We start from the raw sequence: 20,637 nt of genomic DNA on the forward strand, positions 1-20,637 counted from the left end.
CTCTGAATGGCACACATACACAATCCATGTCGTAATTGTCTCATGTCTTAAAAATCCTTCCTTAACCTGTCTCCTTCCCTTCATCTACACTGATTGAAGTGGATTTAACAAGTGACATCAATAAGGGATCATAGCTTTCACTTTGACTCACCTGGTCAGTCTGTGTCATGGAAAGAGCAGGTGTTCTTAATGTTTGTACACTCAGAGTTATTGGATAGGGGAGGCCATGGCACAAAGCAACATGGGGAACAATGTAACAACTAAATTACTCAGATTAGAAGCCCCTTAGAAAAGTGTTATTTAATGTGCTAATAATTGGTGAGTGTATCTATATGCCTAGGAAATGTTGCTTAAATCCATACATTAAAAAAAAGATATATTGACAGGACAAATTCTAAATATTCTTGCCACCTCCTTTTTTGATTATTGACCTGTGAAACATTCCCCATGTATCTAATCATATCATTTTTTATCAGTTAGGTCTTTTGATTGGTAAAGTTGATGACAATAATTATTGTTGTATTTTGTCACAATACTCGGATTTGACTCAGATTTGTAATGGGGGTACATTGTAACATTTGTTGCAATTAACCCCTTACCTAAAATGTAATGGTATTTTATATGGTATTTAGAGACATTTAAATAATGATATAAAATAGCACTTATTTACATCAAGTTTGCCAGTACAGCTAAGAGAATCGCTCTAAAACATGGCTACTCCGTTTTTAGTCAATATGACATGATGAAATGATGAAAAAAAGTGTCCATTTAGTGTATTTATATCCAAATATCAATTTAAAATCTGAACATGTTTAAATTCCCCCAAATGTTTACCATTGAAGACTACCGCCTACGGGGTTAATTGCAAAATGTTACCTTCCACCACTTTCGGGTTGAATTATAAAGGTCTGGTATGTCCTAGAAACGTAGTCAGGTTACAGTGTGTAATGGTAGCTGAGATATGTATGTTGTTTGTATAAACAAACTCAAATAATAATTTCATAAATAACAAAATACCGAAATTGTTACTTTGTGCCCAGGTCTCCTAGGCCCTAGTATCATATGTCTTGTACTGAGTCAACATTATTTGATTCCATTCTTTAAGATGAGCTGAGCAGAAACAGCACGAGGTGTGATTTGTGAATGGAAAGTAGGCTAGCTACAGAGTTGATCATTCTGCCGGCTCCACTTTCGGTAAGGCGGGAGCTGTCCACTTGTGACGAGTGTGTGTCTATCAAGAAATCCAGTGACGCAAAGATGCAATTTCACGACCATGTAAACAATGGCATATCACTCAGAGACAGGGCCCAATTCACGAAAATAAAGCATTTCATAATCAACATGACCCTCTTAAACGCGAGAGAACCCCTATATTGTGTCAAAAGGCGTGAGAAGTCAATTAGCCTTATCACTGATAAAACCGTGATGAACGGGCAAAGCAAACCCCTCATTAAAATGCATGATACGGGGAGTCATAGAGTAATGGAGGCGGATATGTCTCGAATGAGCATGCTTGAGGTTTTAGCACACTTGGCTCAAGGTGACATTCAATTACTGAGTGCATCACACACCCCGACAGTCCTATCAGCCAAGGATCTGGCCGACAGCCATAGGCTACTACGTTAACCTCGACTCGAAACAAAAACAAATCATCTTTAATCTAGCTCCACGGTAAATAGCCTAGTAATTTACGGAATGTAATGATTGTGGGCCAAGATTCGCCTATTGTTCTAAATGCGATCGATGCGAATGAGTTCACGAATTGAAAAAAAACGAGAGGCTTGGTTGGGTATCCAGGACATTCAAAAGACTAGCTAGTGTTAACAACCTTGAAAGGGCCCGGTATCATCGTTATTCATAAAGCCTATGCAGAGAGTTTTGCGCACAGGTTGTCTTTGAAATCATCTAAAAAGCATTTCTAAAAAAAAAAATTGCTTTGTCAATGGCCCATTGTTTAATGAAAATCACTGCATAGATGGGCTTCATTCATTAAAATGTCATATACATGTATTGGCTAAAATACCAGCCAGAACAGGTGGAACAAAAGGGGTAAATGTGTATTTTATAATAACTAATGACAATGGATGTGTTACACAAAGTACAATGACAAAAGCATTCTACTGCTGGGCTCCTGGATTCTCAGTATAACTTGTTGATGATGCTATGGGGCCAAACCAAGGCCCTCCAAGACATTGCCAACATGCACATACATACATAGCATAACTCTTACCTGAAATCACTGTAGGGGTGGATAATCCAATTGCCCGCTGATTTAACCCGCTCTTGCTCCCTCTCCACCGCCTTTTGACTCCCATACATGCGTAAGGAGAATTTGTTAACTCCAGGCTGCAGCATGGCACTGAATTGTCGTTGCATGAAGGTACTTCCGTCAGCCTCGGCATCCTCGGCCTGGATCTGGGGTCCATCCTCCGGCTTCTGGAAGGTGACAGAGTTTCTAGGCTGCTGAGTCGCCTGGGTCTGGGTCGAGCCGTGCAGCGACGAGGAGGCTTTCCTACTTGGCGCGTTGGAGAAGGACACCCTGGAGTCCTTTTTCTCGGGGACGCCGGTGGAAACAGGGGTGACGCCGGGGTTTGCGCTACCTTCCCCCTGGCCCTGCGTCATGGAGCCTGTCGCGGAGCCATCCATGCTGGCCCTGGCTGAGTTACAGGCACCGCGCCTAAGGGACGCGTCCTCGGCCCTCCCCGCCCCGGCAGTCTTGTTGGATATGATCGAGCGCAGGCTCCCGGTGCCGGAGTCCCTCCTGCATTCTCCGTTTTTGTTGCATTTCATTCTTGAAATTGGAGCGGTGCTGTTGTTACAAGCATCACCTGCTGCCGCGTTTAAAACCTCTACTGCGACCACTGCTCCAGACGCCTCCGCCCCTGCCGCTCTGTTGGTATCGCAGCGCCCGGCAGCATCTCCCGGACAGGTTGTGGTATCAGTCGCTTTGGATGCTACAGTGGGCTTAGTAGCAGCAGGCGCACCCTCTGTTTGCAGTAGGATGGTCTCGTTGTTGGTGGAGTTCTTTCTGGTAGCCGTGGCCGCGGCTCCCCCTCCTGGCGTAAAGTTCTTCATCCTGATACTACCACCACCGCAACTGCCGCTCCCCCCGGTTCGGCGCAGCCGCGGATACTGAAACTTGGACTCGTCCTCACCGACGTCCGCCTCGTCTATGACAGCGTTACTGGCCACGCCGGGCTGCTTCACATTCGGGGCGCTCTGGCTGGCAGCAGCAGCCGGGGCAGAGTCAACACAATTGCTGCTTTTGCTTCTCGTGCAATTGGACGTGGCAGCTTTGGGCGCGCTGATGTGGCTACATCCGCTGCCGCCTGCCGCCTTCTTTTTCATGGTCGCAGCAGATGAGCCTGGTGAAACCTCATTCTTGTCCATGACATTGGGCATATCAAATGTTGCCTCCAATTATCTTTAGTGAAAACCGATCAGGACAGAGGAGTGGGGGAGAGAGAGAGTGGAGAGAGAGAAAGGAGAGAGAGGAGGGGGTGGACGTGACTTCTTTGCAAACTACAAGAGTAGGTATCTGTACTCACTTTCAGAAATCATGGAAGCTTCGCTTCACCACTGTTTATATTTTATCACATCTAATAACACTTTTAGTGCCAGTTGCTCTGTGATTAAGTCCCATTCAGCAAATCATAGGCTACTGTAAACCTATTCCCTTATTAAATTAACTTTCAATTACATTCTAATCAATCCAACTCCCAAAATATTCAACAAGATAGCATCTAAATTCATGTGAAATCAGGTATGGTCAATGACTCATACAGCTTTCAAACGCTCAATTAAAACGGCATGACAGTAATGAAGCAATGATGTCATTTTTTAGAGGGTGTTTTCAATGACAAGATGTCAAACAGGCGTGTAGCGCCCTCTACTGTCCATACAGGTGGAATACAGAGAATGAGATCTCAAAGTGATAGTCTGTTTCCTTTACCTCATCATCTGCACTGATGTGAAATAGCTGAGCAGGTAAACTTCCACAGCAACAGTAACTTTCCAATAGGCATCCACCATACTCTCCACTATGGCATTTATCCATATCAGGGGATGACAATGAAGATATAAAGGGAGGAGGCCACAACTATCGAAATGGACCTTTTATAAGCGTCATGTCCTTGAATCGAACTGTTTGGATTTTCATCAAAGATTCTCCTCAAAGATACAGCTTTCAATTTACACCAAACATTCCAAGAATCCAAATGGGACTGTAATAAGGATCAAAATATGTTTTGGAAGTGTTGTCACCCAAAAGTTAGATGAAGATATTAGAGAACAGATATAGTAATGTGTGCAGGCAAGCACCAAATGATTCTTGCTGGTAGGGTTACATTCTATCTCCGGTTCTAGCCTGCTGTTATCTCTATCAACAGGTACATGAAACTTTTTGTAACCACATGATTATTTCAGGACCCCTTTACAGGACAGAAACAATGTTTAATCCATCACTAAGTGTACCCAAGCGTTCACAAACGGTGAGCATACTGAAATTGAATCAATCATACATTGATCAAATCAGACCAGCAGTAGGATACGTACGAACAGCCCTGACAAAGGACCCAAAGTCCCAGACACACTGTTGGATCTGATATAGGACAAGGATGCCTTTGGTTAGGGAAAACGTGCCTAGTATTTATTTATCGCCAAGTCCTATTTCAACCATATCTACGTCATACACATGATAATCCAGGCCAAACTGTATATATGATCTGATATTTTACCTTGTCCACTGAACCAGTGAGACCTTCATGAGGACACACACACACACACACACACACACACACACACACACACACACACACACACACACACACACACAGCCTTCAGAATCACTGACGCTGATCGCACAGTCTGTGTCAATGACATTCAGAGGTTGTCTGCAATCACTGAACTTGTCTCAAACATCCATGCAGCAATGTTAAACTACATTTCCCAGGGGTCAATGGGATTGTCGTGACTGTTCTGAGTATCCTTGCCGCAGGTCTCTTACCTTTTCACAGTGAGATGCCGGGTCCAGTCTGAGCTGGCAGATGGAGTGTGTCTCTCGCTCTGCAGAGGCTGCCTGCCTCAATTCCACTTCCTGGTATGATGACACATTAGAAGAATGATGCTCTGGGTTCATTTGCATAAAAGGAAGAGTTCCAGTTCCAAAAAAGAAAAAAGGCTAATTGATCTTGGACGAGGTCCAACGAGCTACGAGGAATCCCAGAGAGAGACAGAGTGTCAGGCTGGTTGAACAGATGTTGCTGCTGGGTGGTCTGGTGGAACTAACCTGAGAGCAGCGTATACTGGCAGTGTCAACATTCATCATTGTTGTATGAGAATTTGAAGTTGCAGCTATAACCACTTACACAGGGTCAGTTATTGGTTCAACCCTCTAATGGTTTAGGTTAAAATTGGGGTTAGCGTAATCTTGTCCTAAATCTGTGGTTGTCAACCTTATGCTATAACCTCAGCTACCCTTTTTCCACAATGACATCCCAGGTGTATGTGGACTGGCTATAACATATTTCTAGGGTAACAATAAGCATTTCAGTCATGCACAGAAGGTTTAGTGAAAGATACACAGTAACCGCCTGTTGTTCTCAGAAAGTTCACCAGGCCAGGTGGTCTCTTTCTCTCTGTTTTGGTTCTCTCCCCACACCTTCTCCCCCCCCCACACACACAAAGAAAGACAAGGCAGCTCTAAATGGGTCCTAATGTGTTTAGGCTGATAAGGCTGCAGCAGTAGAGAGCGAGAAGGTCCAGTTACACTGATGAGTCTCACCAGCAGGACTGATAAGGACATTACTTGGGTGAGGGCCCCACATAGACTAGAACAGACTAGAACATACATTTCATGTCATCTGACCAAATCCAAGTGCCAATGCCATTTATCAAAATTAGTATTACTTGTTAAACAAAATATTTTTCTCTGAGCAATTATATTAGTATAAAATAATTTCCCCATGTACCACGGCCGTCTGTCTCCAGAGCCTGCTGCCTGAGACAGTGAGAAGTGTACCACGGCCGTCTGTCTCCAGAGCCTGCTGCCTGAGACAGTGAGAAGTGTACCACGGCCGTCTGTCTCCAGAGCCTGCTGCCTGAGACAGTGAGAAGTGTACCACGGCCGTCTGTCTCCAGAGCCTGCTGCCTGAGACAGTGAGAAGTGTACCACGGCCGTCTGTCTCCAGAGCCTGCTGCCTGAGACAGTGAGAAGTGTACCACGGCCGTCTGTCTCCAGAGCCTGCTGCCTGAGACAGTGAGAAGTGTACCACGGCCGTCTGTCTCCAGAGCCTGCTGCCTGAGACAGTGAGATGTGTACCACGGCCGTCTGTCTCCAGAGCCTGCTGCCTGAGACGGAATTCTCTCTCCATTTCCTCCTTCAGGACAGGGCTCCTGAGGGAGCAGAGCTATGATTGGCTTCTATGCTGTGCTAATAATTAAACCGTGTTGATTGGGTTATTAGGTGATTACTAATCAGCATAGCACCACTTAGCTGATAGTGTCCTGTGTGGCTCAGGTGGTAGAGCATGGTGTTTGCAACGCCAGGGTTGTGGGTTCAATTCCCACGGGGGACCAGTACAGGGGAAAAAAAAAAAAAATGTATGAAATGTATGCATTCACTACTGTAAGTTGCTCTGGATAAGAGCGTCTGCTAAATTACTAAAAAGTAAATGTAGTATGTAATAGTTTCACATAATGGCTTTCAGCCCCTGCTTATTGCTCAACATCCAGTTTGAATACTTCAGAAATCCACTGTTCCTACCTACCTTCCTTTAATTGACTAACTACTGAGCTGACATGACTATACTGGTGCTACTGTAGCGCTTCACCTCTCCCATCGGGAATAATTTGTGAGAATTTTGTACGAGGAAGGGTGCATTTCTAAAGTATTGGAACAAGGCAGACGATTCCAGAAACCTCATATTTCACCATTAAAAAACATTTTCACACAGCAGAACATTCTAGAATCGTCCAGAAGAACTCCATTTTCTACTTACTTACTGTCATAGTATAGCACTATCATCAAAACTGCAGTATAGACCAGTTTTGGTGTTGTATTATTATTTTCCACTAACAAATTATTAACTTACAATAGAATAGGTATATAAAAATGTATTGAACTGAAATTCATTGTATGGGACATTTGAGGAAACTGAGTGAGAATGTTTGCCACTTTTGATAGTAGCCTACAAGAAATTAGAGAATACAAACATTTTGGAAAAATGCTGATAAATTGAGACTTTAATGTGAGAATCACAATATGAGCATTAAAAAAATGAGGAAAAGTTCAGAGATGCAATAACATTTTTGTTCAGTTGTAGTTTCCCAAAATTCCCATTCCTGAAACCAAACAGAATGTAGTGCAACAGAAAAGTGCAAATAAATAATTCTAAAATCAGATGCATACACTCAGTTCTCTCTGTAAAATATTCTTCAGTTGGCTGTACAGTGACTGACCTGCTTGTTTATGTTCTTAAATATGAATACCTCTATGTACAAATATCTCTCTCCTTCGGCATGGAAGTCTGTACCACCACGGTTGAGAAAAAAAACAAAAAACAAACTTTAAACACTTTCTCTTTTAAATATAAAATGTGTGTCCCCATCTTATGGCAAAAAGACATGACAATGTCTCAGTCAAGTCGCAGTCCACTGCAGTTCAAACGTGGATACTATTATACACCACAGCCTGTTCGGATCCTTCTCCAGTTTCATCTTCACTCTCTCCTTTTACAGAAGCATCGCAACAATACTGGTGCCGGCATCCACTCCAGTCCTCACACATGGGAAGGAATGATCGTGTGTTCAAAGTTCACAATAGAAAGGGGATAAAATAAAATAAAAAGAACGTCTCATAGTCCATATTGTGTTTATCGTTTCACCTCCAGAGTAGAGTCATCTCCCCAGCAGCTTCTCCCAGTGGGCCTTAAAGAGAGCACCGAGAGGGGCGGCCCTCCAGACTCTCCTGAGCCAGTGGTAGAGTGGGGGTGAAAGTCTGCCTGGGGTGGGGGTGAGGTGTTGGTTGTGTGCAGGAGGTGAGATCGAGGTGTGATGGAGATCTAGGAGTTGTTGGCAGCGTTCTCGTTACTGGGGGAGCTGGAAGAGGATGAGGAAGAGGAGGAAGGGGAGAAGTTCATTCCTGAAAGTCCCGGGGGGTCCGTGGCTGTGTTCTGTCCACTGAGGCTCTTTCTGCACACTGGACATGTGTCGTGCTGAGGGAGGGAGACAGGGTCACAGAAACGAGGTTCAGCTTACAGCTTAGACAATGAGAAAGCATTAACATGCAAACCACTGCATTTAAAAGGAATTAAACTGAGGTGAAAAAGCACATACCTGTTCCAGCCATGGTACTATGCAGTCATTGTGAAACAGGTGATTGCACGGAAGTTGCCTCACAGTCTCCCCTACACTGTAGTCTTCCTTACACACAGAACATTCTAAACTGGAACCTGCAATAAAATACAATATTTTGTTGTGAACTATACCTTTAAAATTATTTTTGACCTCTGTGGTTGAGTGATCAGTCCCTCCAAAATTCCACTTGATTTTGCTGCGGCAATTCTGACATTTTGCATGGCAATATGCAATGATTTTGTCCAATTTGTCGTGAAAATGCACTGACATGGGGAAAAGTTTGATGACGTGTGGCTTGATTGAACCATATTATACAGTAGATGTGCAGTGATTGGTTGAAATTGCCAGCCCTCTTCCTGTAATGTGATAATATGCGATCATTTGACTTTTTTATGCGGAAATGGTGCTGTGATTGGTTAAATTTGCAAGCCCTTGCATAATATGCAAGGAATTGTTGCTTTTGCACCCCAAAAAAACGTGATCCCAGAATCCTGAAGGGGACTGTGAAAAGTTGTTGTTGTTGACTCACCCACATGTTCCTCTGTGATCTGGATGCTGGGCAGGTTCTTTATCCTCTCTCTGTCAGCAGGAGGAGGACCAGTGTTCTCAAACTGATTTAATAACTACAGAGGAGAAAGGGAAAGTTGTATCATTAGATTGTGCAAATGTGTCACCAGAATTTGTAATTGAATCCCTTGTGAAGTGTAGAGGATTTGGGTATACCTGGGTAATGATAGAATCAAGTCCATTTGCACCCCAAGCGTAGTCCATTGGATTTGAGTGTAGCATGCCCCTATCAAGAGAATTCCAAGAAATTACTAGAAACACACAGTAACTAGTACGTTTACAGACACAACATCAATTTTCCTGGTAATTATATAATATCACTGTGCATATACCATGGTCCCATTGCAATGTTCGGCATGGCTGTGGGTGCTATGATTCCATTCAATAGCTGCTGGATGATTCTGCAGAGGGACAATGAGAAATATCTCAGTCACTTAAGCATTTAACTGTAAGGTGAACCTGTAACCTGTTGTAATCGGCGCATGTGACAAATAACATTTGATTTGATTTGACATCCTGAATTATTCCTGAAGAAAATTGAGTCATGTCACTACACAAGTAGTGTATGAATTCCTTTCATAATTCCTTTTTCATCTCTTTCCTACAGGGCAAACAATGTTTCATAGGGCAAGCAAGCTGGAAAGTGTTCCTTACCCCTCTAATGTGGGCACTTCCTCGTGTCTCTGTCCTGGTCGCCGTGGCATGTGTCGTCCCTGTGGTTGCCGAGCGCTATACCGTTGCCGTGACGCCATCTCCCGTTCCCGCCGGTTCTCCGTCTCGCGGTTGTCTTCTGCTGGCAGCCCCGCTCGGAGGTCGAAATTCTCGTCAAAAATCCCCAGAGCAAACTGGCCGTATCCGGGCGGAAATGTAAACATGTGCTGGTGGTCCATACTCTTAGGAAGGACAAAGAGTGAAACATATACTGTCACTACCTTGCAGTCCAACCAAGGTGCATGAGTTCATGAGGACCAACTGTTGAGTTGAGGAACAAAGGAGTTCTGTGTCACTAACCTCAAAAGTCGGACGGTTCTGATCGCTGGTGGAGGCAGTGGATGTGGACCCATTTTCAGTGCTGGAAATAAATAAAATACAAAAAAATGGCAGGTTCTCATCTTATCTTCAACTATGAACCAATGTGATAGAAATGAGCCTAAACACTGACAGCCTGTTTCCCAGAAACATATAGCATTGTCAATGGAGAAGTGCTGCTGAAAGGGCTTTAAACTCTGATAGACAGGCAGATGATACTGTAGGCTACCTTCTCTCCACTGATAGCTCTTCAATGAAGCCAGATTCACACCGCGGACATGTGTACTCCTGCAGGAAAGCAGAGATACATCTAATTTATAACATCATCATAATTGTCATCTGTCAGTCTCATACACTTTAATGTTTTAAATTTGATCTGAAGCGAAACAAAACAACAACCATGCCTATGTAGGCTATGTATGTACCTGGGAATTAAGATTGTTAGCTAGCTTCAACCAGATGTGGCTTGAATTCAAAATCAAACAAGTTAGCTATTGACCTCACACTTTGACCCGCTGTAGCTCCATTACCAGAGTTGATCATTTTAACAATAGCTGATGATCCATTCAATAATCCATTGCTATTGAGAGATCTTTGAGTACCATTAGCTCTTTGCAAAGGCTCTCCATGCAGGTAGATATCTGAAAGCTACTGCACTGTACAATTCAAGAAGCTTCCTATGAATGACCATACAACAACAGACTATTAAAGCAGGTTGTTGCAGCTATGGAAATGAGTTGGTGGTGTACATAGCCTAATGATTTTGTTTTTTGAAAGTCACACTTTGTGAGATCATAGCTTAATAAAGGGGTAATCAGCAGTTGCTACATCCATTTGTGGATGTATAAATGAATTATATGTACCCATTGATTCTTGAAGAATATAACTTATAAATGCATTATGAGCTTAGTTCAACTGTCCTACCCCATCAGAACCCAAAATATATGCATATTTAATCCACTGTTTGTAAACAAAGTAAATGTAAACAAACACTATTTATCCTAAAAGCTTTGTTAAACTAAACTTTTGATATCATTAATGGTAATTTCTTGCATCTATAGCTTTGAATTTGAGAGTGGCTAAATTTCTCCAGACATGAAACAGTGGTGGAGAGTCGCTTTGTTATTGTTTCAAATGCTGATTTCCGCTTAAAGTTAGGTAGCTATCTACCTTTGGAGGTGCTATGGGGCCGATTTCCCTGTTGATCCGGCAAGCTGTCATATCATTAAAGGACAGACACGCTGTCACTGTAAGATATGGGTAACTCCTTAGCTAATCCAACAAGTCACATAGGATGTTTCGAGATCATGCCTAACAGGCAAACTACAAGCTATTTTGGTAGCTGGCTAGATTGCAAACGAAACTATAGCTGTCAAATTATTGGCAACGTGAACGTTCCACTAGCTACAAGCTAACGTTAGTTAGCTGTCATGCTTCAGCCAGAGGAAATCGTGGATAAAATAATACAAACCCCACTTAGCTGGCCATGGTTCCCTTTCGTGAACAACAAAAACCTCTGGAATGCTTACCGGGAGACGAGGGTTGATCTCTGCTGAACATCGGTGACAGAAAAACCGGCAGGGCCGTGGGGGAGCTTCAGCCATCTTCCGATTCTCTATCAGACAACCAAGAGGGAACGTGTACGGGTAGCGACAACCGACAAAATTCATCGATTTGCGAGACGAACAGGAAGCGGAAACTAGCGAAGCGCTAGCTAGCTTAGCAACAGATAGCTCGTATCAGGGAATACAGATCTGGTTAGCTGCAACTATGGAGTCCGGAGATACAGGTAAACGCTCGCAATAATAGGCAATAATTTAAATGACAGACCTTAATATAGTAACTATTTAAAAATGCTTAACAATAAACTCTTGCCTCATCAAATGTGGTTCTTTGCGCTAGCTAACTTCATAACTAACGCGTTAGCTACTTAGCTAACTAACGTTAGTTACCACCGCCCATCAACAGGATTTGTAGTTGTTGATACATCAAAATTCATCAAACAAATCAGTAGCCACAATCAGAATCAACCACATAATGTCAAATTCATTACATAATTAGTTGTAGATTGGTATTTTAGCTATTTATTGCTAACGTATTGATGCCACCTTGTAGCGAGCTAACTAGCCAGCTTTAGAAAAAAAAAACGTTTTACCAACCCTGGCCTGCTGGCTGCTTCTCAAGTCTGTGACAACAAAGATAATCAAAGGGAATGGAGACATCCTCAATGCAGCAAGATATAGTCCCTGACATGACTGTAAATGTCTACACATTCCTAACATTCAGGGAAGTTCACTCTTCATAATATATAGATAGCTAGTCACATACGACTTTTACTAAAATACTCAAAGATAGCTAGAGCAATTACAAACGAGATCACCTCTTGTGACTAACATTTATTGGTAGTAGGACACCAATAACAACTGCTCCCAACTCTCCCACTGTTTGTTTTATTCTCACTGCAGGGAGAGGAGGCTGGAACAACAAGTTCCGGCCAGCCCAGAAGAACAGGATGAGTGTGAACATTCTCCGTCAGGAGGAGCTGATCGCCCAGAAGAAGCGCGAGATCGAGGCTAAGATGGCAGAGCAGGCCAAGAAAAAGAGCCTTCAGACTCCCAACAAGCCACTGCCACCAAGGTACAGTAGATCCTAGTCTTCTGAAACACTACAAATACCTCTCATCAAAACTCTGCTCAATCCCTGCTGGAAGTACTTGATTCTGGCCCACTTGACTGTAGCCATTGATTTTGACTTCTTATCCCCACAGTTTACACAGTTTACAGGGACACTCTTCGAACAACAACAAGTATGTGAACGACGGAAGCTTCTTGCAGCAGTTTATGAAGCTTCAGAAGGACAAACCCAGCTCTGACTCTGGTGAGATAGCGATCTCTTTAATTGGTTTCAGTAGAACCTTATTTTTATGATACAGAAATTATTAAATAAAATGGTAATAACACAATAATAATTTATGAATTACTTTTTTCTTCTGGATTCATTAAACAATGAATGTGAGATTAACCCAGTTGTGTACCCTCTCTAGGCTCCAGCAGTGACACCAAAGCCCCGTCATCATCCACCCCCAGTCCGTCGTCAGGAGTGTCTCAGCCCCAGATGAAGAGCATTCTCATCGGCAAGCGCCCCGGTCTAGGCATCAGCAGCATGCTGAACCAGTTTAAGAACTACTCCCAGTCCAAGAAGACCCTGCTTCGCCCCCAAAGACCTAGCATATTCAGCTCCCCAGATGAAGATGATGATGAGGAAGTTGATGACTCAAGCTTCCTAGAAATCAAAGGTAATTCATGATCTGTGTTTTTAAATATCAAAGGACTGCCAGGAGCCTGGGTGCAAGTCAGATTCTGTCCTATTCTACATGTTGTCATTTCACCCATGTCATTGACTGTGTATTTCAGTTGCAGAGTAGCTGCTTCCTGAGAATAATGCTTTGCCTGAATTCTCATAGCCTTCTACAGTAGAGTAAAGGTAACGTACTCATAGTCCTCTTAAAGTCTTTCCCCCAGAAGACCCAGACACACGACTTATCCTGGACAAGATGGCGGCCTTTGTGGCTGAGGGAGGGCCTGAGCTAGAGAGGAAGGCCAAGGAGGACTACAAGGACAACCCTGTTTTCTCGTAAGTCTGTATGGATGTAGCTACTAACAGCATGTTAAATGTATAGCTAGTATATAGTGTATGTAATGGTGCCTCTTTTAGTCCTGATATAAAGATCTTTTCCCTCCACCTTACAGATTCTTGTATGATAATAACAGCCGGGATTATCTTTATTACCGAAAGAGAGTTGCTGAACTCCGAAAGGATCACTCAAAACATGAGACGCCATCACGTTCTCATGGTAAGATTACCTATATCAGTTTCTCTCTCTCTCTTTCTCTACCACACACAGTTCCTCACTCTCTCAAAGAATGATTGTGTTCTTTTAATCTGTAATCTATATTTATACATGTGAATGAGTCATATGTGAGATAAATATAATTGCCCTCCCTGGAGAGTTTTAGTTGATGTTGAAAGTAACCATTAAAACAAAAACCGATGAGGATCGAAGCTTCAAGTTACAGATACACAATGATGTACTGAATACTTTGACCATGATACAAGTCATTCACGACACATTATGATTACCCACAACGTTTCATGGTGTTATTTGTTCATCAATTTTAAGATTAGGTCTGTATTCCATTATCAAATCCATACAATCCACTTCCCCAATCACCACCGTGTCCCCCTGCTCCTCCTCCTCCTTCCCCCCCTCTTCTTATCCCCTACTGGCTGTAGGCGGGTGTGTGAGGGCCAGTTGAGTACGGTACGGTAGTAGTGTGAGTTGAGCCCCAGTACTGATAGGCTGCTTAAAGTCTCCCCCCCAGTGGACGAGGAGACCCAGAGGGTGGCTGAGAAGCTGGCCATGTTTGTGGCCGATGGTGGCCCCGAGGTGGAAGCCATCGCCGCCCAGCACAACCAGGAAAACCCCGCCTTCAGGTTAGTGACCGTCTCAGATATTGTATCGAGAGCGTTTCATGTATTCATCCAATTGTATTTTATTGTTGCCTAAGAAGACATTGATTTGTCATAAGCTTTGAATAAATAAAGTAAGTAATGCTAACATGTAACTTGGATAAAATACCACAAAAGACAGCATATTTCTTCTTCCTTTTCTCAGTTTTCTATATGACCTCCAAAGCCCCGCCCACCGTTTCTACAAGGAGAAGGTGGAGGAGTACCGTCAGGCCAAAAATGCCCAGAGCCCCCCTCCAACGATTAAGCAGGAGCCTGGGGTGGAGCTCGAGAGACCGGCCGCCCCTCCCCTGACCTATCCTCCCCCTCCTCCGCCCCCTCACTACCCCTACCTGGTGGGTCAAGTAAAGCTGGAGCCGGGTCTGGGGATAAAACAGGAAGCGTCAGGTCCGCCCGTGGTGAAGAGGAAGAGGAAGAGCCGCTGGGGGTCGGAGGACGACAAGGTGGATCTGTCACTGCAACCCATCATCATCCCTAAGGAGGAGGAGCTAGAGCCCAGTCCGTGTCTCTCTGGTAATCTAACACACATACATGGAGTGTACAAAACATTAGGAACACAATCCAAATATTGAGGTACACCTCCCTTTGCCCACAGAACAGCCTCAGTTTGTTGGGGCATGGACTCTACAAGGTGTCAAGCGTTCAACAGGGATGCTGACCCATGTTGACTCCATTGCTTCCCACAGTTGTGTCAAGTTGGCTGGATGTCCTTTGGATTGTGGACCATTCTTGATACAAACAGGAAACTGTTGCACGTGAAAAACCCAGCAGCCTTGCAGTTCTTGACACCCTCAAACCAATGCGCATGGCACCTACTACCATACCCTTTTCAAAGGCACTGAAATCTTTTGTCTTGCTCATTCGCCCTCTGAATGGCATACATACACAACCCATGTCTCAAAGCTTAAAAATCATTATTTAACCTGTCTTCTCCCCTTCATCTACACTGATTGAAGTGGATTGAACAAGTTACATCAGTAAGGGATCATAGCGTTCACCTGGATTCACCTGGTCAGTCTCTCATAGAAAGAGCATGTGTTCCTGATTTATTTTTTTGTCCACTCAGTGTATGTTCAGCCTCTCTTGTATAACACGCACAGAGACAGACGTTATAGTATAAGTCTAAAAACAGTGTTTGTAAGGTATGTCCATCCATGCTGTGTGTGTGTGTGTGTGTGTTTGTGGTGTGTGTGTGTGTGTTTCAGTTAATGAACTGAGGGATCTGGGCTATAAGAAGGGAAAGCCTATGGGCCTGGTGGGAGTGACTGAGCTCTCAGACGACCAGAAGAAACAGCTCAAAGAGCAACAGGAGGTACTACATGACTGACAGACAGACAGCACAATACACTATGGCAGCACATTGTACTTTCCCAGTTTGAATTGTCGGGGACTGGGCGGTGTTAATCCTTGGTTTGGTATGGGGGTGCCCAGCATACTTCAAACCTTTAACAAAACCAGATGGGCTCGGTTGCGTTCGTTCTCAGCCACCTTGCAATCTGTCCCTGAAACCTTGCCTGAGGTGTGTGTCCGGCCTGCACATGCGTGTGTGTGGTGTGTCTGTGTTCCCACCGCAGATGCAGGAGATGTTTGACATGATCATGAAGCATAAGCGTGCCATGACGGAGATGCAGGTGATGTGGGAGAAGGCGGTGCGGGACCACTCCCACGAGTACGATAGTGACGAGGAGGTGGACCAGCAGGCTGGCACCTGGGAGCACCGCCTCCGGCACATGGAGATGGAGAAAACACGTGGTAAGATTAATGAAGACAGTGTTCAAGATTTTCAGAACCGTGATGTATCATGGGTAAATTATGACTGACTGACTGACTGATCTACAAATCATATTGAGTAGTTATTTATGATGCAAGGTGATTTGTAGATCAGTCAGTCTCAACTCGCCTTTCAAGTCAGCTGCAATTTGGAATGATTTGCTTCTGTTTAAGTGAAAGGGCTCAAAGGGAGAAAGAAAATAAAAAATCCACCTTCATATTCATCATCTCCAGCACCACCCCAACATTGTGCATTTCCATGTTTTGTAGTTAAAAAGTGTTTCCAATGACATCATCAACCAATTAGTAGGCAATGCCTCCTCATAATTGGTTAAAATGACACGTTGCACACCAATGTCATTGGAAACACTTATCTTCCTCTGTTTTACTACAAAACCTAAATAACACACAATTATCACATATGTTGATGTTGGGGTGGTGCTGGAGATGATGAATATGAAGGGAAATGTCAACATTTTTCAACTTCAAGTCCATTTGAATGTGAGATTTCATTCTTCAAAAGATCAGTTTGTTACTACTACAATTCATGAATCAACTCTGAGATGAACTGCGTCATAATAACCTGGGCCACGTTTAATCTGAAAGTTCCAATATGTTGTCTCCTGCTGACCACGGCCCTGAAGTGATTTGGTGTTTATGTAAATGGCTGCTTGTCTTCCTCCAGAGTGGGCAGAGTCGCTGACTGACATGGGTAAGGGGAAGCACTTCATTGGTGACTTCCTACCTCCGGAGGAGCTGGAGAAGTTTATGGAGACCTTCAAGGCACTCAAGGTCGGTCCACTCCCCATTTGTTCTCTTCACCACTTGATCCTTGGCCCCTTCGTTGTCTAGCCTCTGCCCAAAAGGAATTACCTGTGAACCATCATTTGTGAAACACATTCTATTCTCATGTTCTTGCCTTGTGTTCTGCAGGAGGGCCGTGACCCAGACTACTCGGAGTATAAGGAGTTTAAGCTGACGGTGGAGAACCTTGGTTTCCAGATGCTCATGAAGATGGGCTGGAAGGAGGGCGATGGGCTTGGCTCTGGCGGTCAGGGCATCAAGGCTCCGGTCCACAGGTTAGGGGCTGTCAAATACACACACTCACAGACACATAGTATACACATTTGCACTCAGACATGGACACAAACACTTCACATGAGTACACACACTACTGTCTGATACAAGGTATTCTACACAGCTTACACACACACAGAGACATACACCTAGCCAGCTGATGTGGTGTGTTTGTTCCAGGGGAACCACAGCTGTTGACGGGGCAGGGTTTGGCGTGGACCGGCCCTCTGAGCTCTCAGGACAGGACGATGAGTATGATGCTTTCAGAAAGAGGATGATGCTGGCCTACCGCTTCAGGCCTAACCCACTGGTAACTACTACATAACATGTAAGCTGTTCTGTTCAGATGACCTTGCATCGGCAAGAGTTTGGAGTAATACGTCTGTCTCTCTTCTCAGAACAACCCGAGGAGGCCATACTACTGAAGAAGAGGTCTGAACTTGCCTGACTTCATCAACTTTTCATTTTTTTAAACAACCAACAGTGGCATATTGATTTCTCTTTGTTGTGGAAACAAACTGTAGGACACTCAGTTCAAGTAATCTCTTCTAGATTGTGTGGAATTGTATGGTTGGTGATAAACTGTTTAGGCTGGAGATTAAGGATGGATTTGTCTGATCTAAACTTTTCTAAGAGTCAGTTGATGTTCTTACTAAACTACAGAATGAAAGTTTCCTATTTGATCAATCGGACGGCTAGGGTAGCGTTCTGATGGCTCGCTATCATGATCAGATTTCAGTCACGACTCATAACACAGAACAACCTACACACACACATACATAGTGGTGGAATAAGTACCCAATTGTCATACTTGAGTAAAAGTAAAGATACCTTAAATAGAAAAGGACTCAAGTGAAATTCACCCAGTAAAATACTACAAGTAAAAGTCTAAAAATATTTGGTTTTAAATATACTTAAGTAAATGTAATTGCTACAATATACTTTTTATTTACGAGTAGCCAGGGGCACACTCCAACACTCAGACGTAATTTACAAACAATGCATGTGTGTTTAGTGAGTCCATCAGATCAGAGGCAGTAGGGATGACCAGGGATGTTCTCTTGGTAAGTGTGTGAATTTCACAATTTTCCTGTCCTGCTAAGCATTCAAAATGTAATGAGTACTTTTGGGTGTCATGGAAACTGTATGGAGTAAAAAGTACATCATTTTATTTAAGAATGTAGTAAAAGTGGTCAGAAATATAAATAGTAAAGTACAGATACTTAAGTAGTACTTTAAAGTATTTTTACTTAAGTACTTTACACAACTAGACAAACAATTTGAATGAAGATTTTTTTTTAATCAGTTTGAAAGTAATGAATGGCTTTGAAGTTAGTTATTTCTGTACATGGTTTTGCTGTGGTTGTTGTACATCATAAATGTAAAATGCTTCACTGCAAACAATAAAAATATATACACTGAACAAAAATATAAATGCAACAGGCAACAATTTCAAAGATTTTCCTGAGTTACAATTTATCAGTCAATTGAAATAAATGCATTGGGCCCTATTGGATGGATTTCACATGACTGGGACTACAGATATGCATCTGTTGGTCACAGATACCTTAAAAAAAAATAGGGGCGTGGATGAGAACCAGTCAGTATCTGGTGTGACCACCATTCGACTCATGCAGCGACACATCTCTTTCGCATAGAGTTGATCAGGCTGTTGATTGTGGAATATTGTCCCACTCTTCAATGGCTGTGCGAAGTTGATGGATATTGACAGGAACTGGAACACGCTGTCGTACACGTCAATCAAGCGCATCCCAAACATGCTCAATGGGTGACATTTCTGGTATGTATGTAGGCCAATGAAGAAGTGGGAAATTTTAAGCTTCCAGGAATTTTGTGCAGATCCTTGTGACATGAGGCTGTGCATTATGCTGAAACATGAGGTGATGCCACGATGTTGGGCCTCAGGATCTCATCATGGTATCTCTATGCATTCAAATTGCCATTGATAAATAGTATTGTGTTCGTTGTCCTTAGTTTATGCCTGCCCATACCATAACCCCACCAACACCATGGGGCGCTCTTTTCACAACATTGACATCAGCAAACCGCTCGCCCATACGACGCCATACACGACGTCTGCGGTTGTGAGGCCCCTGTGCTTCACGGTGGGGATGGTGTTCTTCGGCTTGCAAGCCTCCCCCTTTTTCCTCCAAACATAATGATGGTCATTATGGCCAAACAGTTCTCTTTTTGTTTCATCAGATCAGAGGACATTTCTCCAAAAAGTACAATCTTTGTCCCATGTGCAGTTGGAAACCGTAGTCTGCCTTTTTAATGGCGGTTTTGGAGCAGTGGCTTCTTCCTTACTGAGCGGCCTTTCAGGTTATGTTGATATAGGACTCGTTTTACTGTGGATATAGATGCTTTTGTAGCCGTTTCCTCCAGCATCTTCACAACATACTTTGCTGTTGCTCTAGGATTGATTTGCACTTCTCACCAAAGTGCGTTCACCTCTAGGAGACAGAACGCATCTCCTTCCTGAGCGGTATGATGGCTGCATGGTCCCATGGTGTTTATACCTGCATACTTGTAACGGCCGTCGTTAGAATGAGACCAAGGTGCAGCGGAGGATGTGTTCATCTTAAATTAATTTATTCAAGAAAGAACACGTTAGACAAAAAAAACAAGAAACCGACAGCCAAACAGTCCTGTCAGGTGCAAACACTAAACAGAAATTATTCACCCACAAACCCCAAAGGAAAAACAGGCTGCCTATGTATGACTCTCAATCAGCAACAACGATCTACACCTGTTCCTGATTGAGAGCCATACACGGCCAAAACAAAGAAAACCACCAACATAGAAAAAGAAACTTAGAATGCCCACCCATGTCACACCCTGGCCTAACCAAAAATAGAGAACAAAAAACCCTCTCTATGGCCAGGGCGTTACAATACTATTGTTTGTACAGATGAACGTGGTACCTTCAGGCATTTGGAAATTGCTCCCAAAGATGAACCAGACTTGTGGAGGTCTCCAATATTTTTTCTGAGGTCTTGGCTGATTTATTTTGATTTTCCCATGATGTCAAGCAAAGAGGCACTGAGTTTGAAGGTAGGCCTTGAAATACATCCACAGGTACACCTCCAATTGACTCAAATTATGTCAATTAGCCTATCAGAAGCTTCTATAGCCATAACATAATTTTCTGGAATTTCCTAAGCTGTTTAAAGGTACAGTCAACTTAGTGTATGTAAACTTCTGACCCACTGGAATATGTGATACAGTGAATTATAAGTGAAATAATCTGTCTGTAAACAATTGTTGGAAAAATTACTTTGTGTCATG

General features: G+C 43.3%; 3 protein-coding genes across 4 annotated transcripts in view; 1 reads left to right on the forward strand and 2 right to left on the reverse strand.

The window, feature by feature from the left end:
* LOC106569543 (potassium/sodium hyperpolarization-activated cyclic nucleotide-gated channel 2) overlaps nt 1–3,544 on the reverse strand; it is a 71,660-nt gene extending 68,116 nt beyond the window's left edge. Inside the window, exon 1 of the mRNA XM_014141001.2 lies at nt 2,231–3,544. Coding sequence (XP_013996476.1) covers nt 2,231–3,402 — 1,172 coding nt within the window. The 5' untranslated portion in view covers nt 3,403–3,544. The remainder of the gene's footprint in view (nt 1–2,230) is intronic.
* A 3,669-nt stretch (nt 3,545–7,213) lies between these two features.
* On the reverse strand, nt 7,214–12,129 carry LOC106569545 (E3 ubiquitin-protein ligase RNF126). 2 transcript variants are annotated; one of them, XM_014141005.2, is made up of 10 exons: nt 12,111–12,129; nt 11,481–11,566; nt 10,181–10,239; nt 9,934–9,994; nt 9,577–9,815; nt 9,255–9,323; nt 9,079–9,148; nt 8,885–8,978; nt 8,335–8,450; nt 7,214–8,213 (listed from the first exon to the last, which is right to left on the reverse strand). In XM_014141005.2, the coding sequence occupies exons 2-10, from the start codon at nt 11,553–11,555 to the stop codon at nt 8,061–8,063; spliced, it is 936 nt and encodes a 311-aa protein (XP_013996480.2). In that variant the 5' UTR covers nt 11,556–11,566; nt 12,111–12,129; the 3' UTR covers nt 7,214–8,060. The 2 variants fall into 2 exon arrangements, with proteins under 2 accessions (XP_013996480.2, XP_045550310.1); XM_045694354.1 differs by lacking the exon at nt 12,111–12,129 and having other exon boundaries at nt 11,481–11,621.
* On the forward strand, nt 11,518–18,787 carry LOC106569544 (SURP and G-patch domain-containing protein 1). Its single transcript, XM_014141004.2, has 14 exons — nt 11,518–11,740; nt 12,417–12,588; nt 12,719–12,828; nt 12,995–13,246; nt 13,461–13,584; nt 13,701–13,804; nt 14,322–14,445; nt 14,627–14,994; nt 15,687–15,793; nt 16,056–16,233; nt 16,937–17,043; nt 17,185–17,330; nt 17,509–17,638; nt 17,727–18,787. The coding sequence occupies exons 1-14, from the start codon at nt 11,722–11,724 to the stop codon at nt 17,751–17,753; spliced, it is 1,968 nt and encodes a 655-aa protein (XP_013996479.2). The 5' UTR covers nt 11,518–11,721; the 3' UTR covers nt 17,754–18,787.
* Nucleotides 18,788–20,637: the final 1,850 nt, after the last annotated feature.

The sequence above is a fragment of the Salmo salar genome, chromosome ssa14, assembly GCF_905237065.1.
Source record: "Salmo salar chromosome ssa14, Ssal_v3.1, whole genome shotgun sequence".
Taxonomy (NCBI): Eukaryota; Metazoa; Chordata; class Actinopteri; order Salmoniformes; family Salmonidae; genus Salmo; species Salmo salar.

Bases quoted from the DNA above. Each gene is read 5' to 3' on its own strand.
- LOC106569545 (XM_045694354.1), bottom strand. From the start codon at position 11,621: ATGAATTTTGTCGGTTGTCGCTACCCGTACACGTTCCCTCTTGGTTGT. The intron at 10,240-11,480 runs GTAAGCATTCCA...GCTTTCCTGCAG, and splicing joins AGATCAACCCTCGTCTCCCG to GAGTACACATGTCCGCGGTG. The intron at 9,995-10,180 runs GTAGCCTACAGT...ATTTATTTCCAG, and splicing joins GAGCTATCAGTGGAGAGAAG to CACTGAAAATGGGTCCACAT.
- LOC106569544 (XM_014141004.2), top strand. The intron at 13,805-14,321 runs GTAAGATTACCT...GGCTGCTTAAAG, and splicing joins GACGCCATCACGTTCTCATG to TCTCCCCCCCAGTGGACGAG. The intron at 16,234-16,936 runs GTAAGATTAATG...GTCTTCCTCCAG, and splicing joins GGAGATGGAGAAAACACGTG to AGTGGGCAGAGTCGCTGACT.